Source organism: Pistacia vera, unplaced genomic scaffold (assembly GCF_008641045.1).
Source record: "Pistacia vera cultivar Batoury unplaced genomic scaffold, PisVer_v2 Contig639, whole genome shotgun sequence".
NCBI classification, from domain to species: domain Eukaryota; kingdom Viridiplantae; phylum Streptophyta; class Magnoliopsida; order Sapindales; family Anacardiaceae; genus Pistacia; species Pistacia vera.
In genome coordinates, this window is record NW_022196489.1 from 10,020 (window position 1) to 15,486 (window position 5,467).

A 5,467-nucleotide genomic window follows, 5' to 3' on the forward strand; every position below is an offset into this window, starting at 1 on the left:
CAATGTCAAATATAAAATTGGTTAGATCTTTCAAATTATAAACACGTTTATGATGGAAAGATAGAATTACTTAATAAACAAATCTTTTCTTAACTGGAGCGTTCGAACAAACCTCCTTGATCATCAGACTAATCCCTTGGAGTTAACTATTGTCATATTAGTAAATACAGAAAAGTAAAAATGAAAACGAGACTATATGGCACAAGATATTTGATAGGTTGTTGAATTAGAAATCAAGCATTTTCAAAATCAACTCTCTAGTACAAAGCGGCATGAATCATGAACTCACCACAGAAATCATTTAAATCCTCAAACAGCTTTCTCTCATGCCGAATAAGTATGTTTGCACATTGTTTGAATGCATTGAAGAATGTTAAATAAGTAGATGGCTGGTGCCTGGTGGGTTTAAAAGAATGTCAGCATCTGCGGCTTCATTTTTGTCAGAGGATTATGGTGATCTTAACACCGATATATCTTCCCACAATAAACATGACAAATGGTCGGTGGGTGGGCTGACAATACATTTATTCATATTATATGGTTGAAGAAATGAAATATATTGGGGTCAGCTGGTGTAGATTTTATAGAAGTTGAGTTGCACAAGCCACCGTCCATTCTTAATTTCATTTTAATTTTAGACCAAATCTTCACGAAGGAGATGAAGTTCTTGAAATATTAGAAGTTAATGAGGCCTGCATTAGACTTGTGTTCAATTATTAGGAGTAAAAAAAAAAAAAATACCCTTCTTCTTCTTCTAAAGCAATTTTTTATATTTACTCAACTCTACTGTCACTCTCATGGAAACAGAATCATTTGACTGAAACAAAAAGGATGAATTAACTATTTGATTATCAATTTAAGAGATTATGGGATCGCTAATTTAACAATGTTGGGATAATTAATTAAGCTAATTATAGCTTAAGATATGAATGTACAGTAAAATCTTGGAGTCACTGTTGCAGCTTGCCACCCCTATGATAACTCCTAAGAAAAGTTAAGTTAAAGCCTCTCTCTCTCTCTTTAATCTTTATCCACCCCATCTATTACCATCATTATCTCTACATCCTCAACAACATTATCAAACTATATAAAAGGAATCTTACCTTATTATAATGTTTTTCATTTTATTCTAAATATTTTTTATTATTATTTGTTCTCCACCATGAAAAGCCTAAAATCATGTTGAAGACCAATATCTGTTCCTGTCTTGTTCTTGCAACACTTTTATTTTGGCCCTTATAACTATTTTCTTCTACTCAAAGGGGCATGCATGCTAGCTTTTCCAGCTTCCTTTGTGTGAGTAATCATTTCTATTTCCTTTCTAATATCATCTATTTGATATTGTTTATTTATTTTTCCCATCACTTCTTGTCATCTTCACTCTGGCTACAAGTATATTTCTTTGTTTTCACATGTTGTTCATCTGTTCTTCGTTTTCTTTTTCAGATATCTCAGGTTAGGTTCCATTGCTTTTGTTAATATTAAGAACTTATTCTCAGTTGTCTTCTTGGGCATGCTTTAAAGGTTTTTCTTTGTTTGCACACTTGTCTTTCAATACCCTTTTTCTTTAACTCTTGCATGTCTTGTTAGTTGATAATTTTTTGCCTCATAAATCTGGTTGTAGCTCTACTTGTACTAGCGGTATTAAATTTTCTGCTTTATATCCCGACTTTGAATAGGTTAATATTTGTTACACCTTCAATCTGAGATTCAGAAGAGTTTGGTTATTATATTTATTTAGTATAACTACTTCTTGGTTTACCTTCTTTATCTTAGTCTTTCTGCTGCTAGTTTCTCAGGCATGAATTTGTTCCAAGGGGCTCGGATTATTATAACCAAAACAGATCAGTAGTTGCAGTATCTTCTTGTTGAGTTTTGCAAAATTGTGCTTCCATTTTGGATTGTTTTCCCCGAAAGTTAGGATATTTTGTTCTAGTTGGATCCTATTAGCTCTATTTTGTATCAGAAGATGCCTCCTACATACTTTCCTCTTCGCTGGGAGAGCACTGGAGACCAATGGTGGTATGCTTCTCCTATTGATTGGGCAGCTGCTAACGGCCACTATGACTTGGTTAGGGAGCTTCTTCGCATTGACAGCAATCACCTTATCAACCTCACCTCTCTCAGGCGAATTCGCCGCCTTGAGACTGTGTGGGATGATGAAGCACAGTTTGATGATGTTGCCAAATGTCGTTCCAAGGTTGCTAGGAAACTGTTTCTTGAGCGTAAATCCAAGAGTGGAAAGAATTCTCTGATTAGAGCTGGTTATGGTGGATGGCTTATATACACTGCTGCCTCGGCTGGGGACTTGGGCTTTGTTCAAGAACTTCTAGAAAGGAACCCACTCCTTGTTTTCGGAGAAGGGGAATATGGTGTTACTGATATACTTTATGCTGCAGCCAGGAGTAAAAACTGTGGTGTTTTCAGGCTAGTCTATGATTTCGCTGTATCTCCGCGGTTTTTGACAGCAAAAGGTGGAGAGTTTGAGGAGAACATTGGGGATATTCCTTCTGTTTACAGGTGGGAGATGAAGAATAGAGCCCTTCATGCTGCTGCTAGAGGAGGAAATTTGAAGATCTTGAAGGAGCTTCTCGGTGATTGCACCGATGTTCTGGCTTTTAGAGATAAGCAGGGCTCAACTATCTTACATGCAGCTGCTGGTAGAGGCCAGGTTGAGGTGAGGCCCCAACTACTTCTTGCTTGTGTGTTGTTTGTTTAAGAGTCTTTCGAAGATCGCCCTTTTCTAGCTTCTACAGTTTTAATTCTGATTACTCAGTTTAAATGGTTGATAATTATATCTGACTCACTTGAAGATAATAAACTAGATTTTTGTTTAAAGTAGTATTATAAGAAGGAAACGGAATAAGATCTAATTAGCGAACGTCTAATATATTTTTATCCATGGATATAATGAGATTAGGAATAACAGGGCCCCAGTTTATGATAACTCACAGAAAATGTCTTGTGATCCTAGGAGTTAGAGAACTAAAGGAAATGGTTTGCAGGTTGCACAACTATAATTGTCCTAGACTCTTCCAAGTCTCCGGATTGCACAAAGTTTACTTGTTAGGAGAATCAAGTCAACAAAGTTTTCACCATTTCTTAGATGATCACAAATCCAAGTAGGTAGCAGATGATCACAAAGTTTAAACATTCACCTTTCACTGCAAAGTGAAAGAGATGCTTTAATCGGTTACTCTGAAAAGTTATGGTCACTTTGGTACTATCTATAAGCTTTCATATCCATAAAAGTGCATTTCTCAGATGTCAAGGGTTAGTGGATGCTCAGATCTCCCCCCAGCAAATCATAAAATATTTTCTCTATGGAAATTAAAATCTACCAATATTCAGATTATATGCTTTAAATAATGTTCTTGAAGAAAGTATTTATAGTCATTATTGTCATTGTTGCAGATAGTGAAAGATATTATAGCATCATTTGATGTCATCAACTCCACAGACCATCAAGGCAACACAGCATTGCATGTTGCAGCCTACAGAGGCCAACTAGATGTGGTTGAAGCACTGATTTTTGCATCTCCACCTCTGATCTCCTTAAGAAACAGTGCCGGAGAAACTTTTCTCCACACAGCAGTCTCTGGTTTCCAAACTCCTGCTTTTAGAAGATTAGACCGACAGGTTAAGCTCATGAAGCAGTTGGCTTGTGGGACAATTTCCAACATTGAAGACATCATCAATACCAAAAGCAATGATGGAAGAACTGCTCTTCACATGGCCATCATTGGGAATGTTCATTCTGAACTGGTGCAACTCTTGATGTCTGCTCCATCGATTAATATAAACATGCGTGATAATGATGGCATGACTCCACTTGATCTCCTCAAGCAACGACCACATTCTGCTTCATCAGATATACTAATCAGACATTTGATTTCAGCTGGGGGAATATTTGGAAGCCAGGATTATTCTGCACGAAGAGCCATTGCCACCCACTTAAGGATGCTAGGGAATGGAAGCAGTCCCGGAACTTCATTTAGAATCTCTGACACAGAAATATTCTTGTATACAGGCATTGATATTGATGGCAATGTTGCTGATCCAGGTAGTGGAAGAATAAGTCCATCTTCAACAGAACTGAATCAATTTGAGAACCAAAGCTCATCAGTTGATAAAAAACCAAGTTCAGTAAACATTGCAGCACAACGACTGAAACGTGTCTTCCACTGGCCCAAACTGAAAGAGAGAAAGAAATCAGTAGACGAAGGCTCAGTGGAAACATACAAGAAATGTAACACATCAGATGAAACTCCAACTCCGCTGCGACAGAGATTTTCGAAGCCTTTATCAGCTCCTAACCACAAAAGGACACTATCAGTGAGGAGCAACCAATCGAGCCCGACTGCCAAGAAGAAGTTTGCTTCAGGAATATTGCATGGAGTTGTACAGGCCATGCCACAAGTAACTGTTCCAGGTCGCTCCCGTTCAAGTTCCTTTTCAAAATCATCCATATCTTCTCCCAATTCAATGGATAAACAAAAGGGTGTTTTCATTGACAATGAAGTTGCTGGACCATCTTGCTCCAATCAACTATTTGATGATGAAACACCAAATACAATTCGGAAACAAGACTCCAAGAGGTTGAAGAGCCAGTACTTCTGCTTCGGTGGATCAGGCCTGAATGTGAAAACGCCAGTGAGCAGGCCACGACAGAACCAGAACATCAGTCCTTCCATTGTCTCAGTGGCTTGAGAGGCAGCTGCGTCGATCATATGAACAATAAACTTACTAACATAGAAAAGGCTAAGCAAGTTCTTGCATAATATGTGAAAGTTTATGTACTTGTTAGTTCATTGTCTGTCCAAATTAAGTTTCATGTTGTACTTGAAACAAGTTAGAAATGTAATATGTTTCGTAGTTAGAATTTCATGTTGTATCTGCTAACTTCTGGTTAGTGTCTGAGAGAAGAGGGAGATATGAGATGGAGGAGAACTGGAGAAGAGATTAAGCAATACGGTAGTTTATTGCATCATGAATTGGCTCCTCATCTTGTAAACAAAACAAAAGCTTCATTGTCTATCAGCTGAAAAGTAAAATTCTTCAATAGTTAAATTCCTCAAACTCAAAGCATCTCTTTTTATGTAAAGAATTATGGGCTGCTTCCATGAATGGAAACTTTGTTGGATGCTGCAATTCTTGCTGCCTGGTAGTGAAAAGAAGAAAAGGGCCTGTTGTTGAATGGATCACCCCAATAAATTAGAGGTGAGGCGCAACCGGCCCAGGCTCATCAACAAACTCCATGCTAATTACAAAAGGCCCGCTCATCGAACACAATCATTCATTCTCTGCAGAACAATGAAGAACGCGCTCTAAACTGTCTGAGTCAACTCATTACCCATTAGCTACTGCAAACTCTATGATGCTAAATCCTAAAAACACATGCCACAGGACAATAATGATCGCCTCTTCTTTTTTTAAGCTTCCCCCAACTAAGAAGTTTTCACATGGC

The 5,467-nt window shown here is 37.8% G+C and overlaps 1 protein-coding gene across 2 annotated transcripts; it reads left to right on the plus strand.

The window, feature by feature from the left end:
• The first annotated feature begins 1,087 nt into the window (after positions 1-1,087).
• Positions 1,088-4,882, plus strand: LOC116111466. Of its 2 annotated transcripts, none has more exons than XM_031397637.1 (3): positions 1,088-1,296; positions 1,792-2,677; positions 3,415-4,882. In XM_031397637.1, the coding sequence occupies exons 2-3, from the start codon at positions 1,970-1,972 to the stop codon at positions 4,708-4,710; spliced, it is 2,004 nt and encodes a 667-aa protein (XP_031253497.1). In that variant the 5' UTR covers positions 1,088-1,296; positions 1,792-1,969; the 3' UTR covers positions 4,711-4,882. The 2 variants fall into 2 exon arrangements, with proteins under 2 accessions (XP_031253497.1, XP_031253498.1); XM_031397638.1 differs by having other exon boundaries at positions 1,800-2,677.
• Positions 4,883-5,467: the final 585 nt, after the last annotated feature.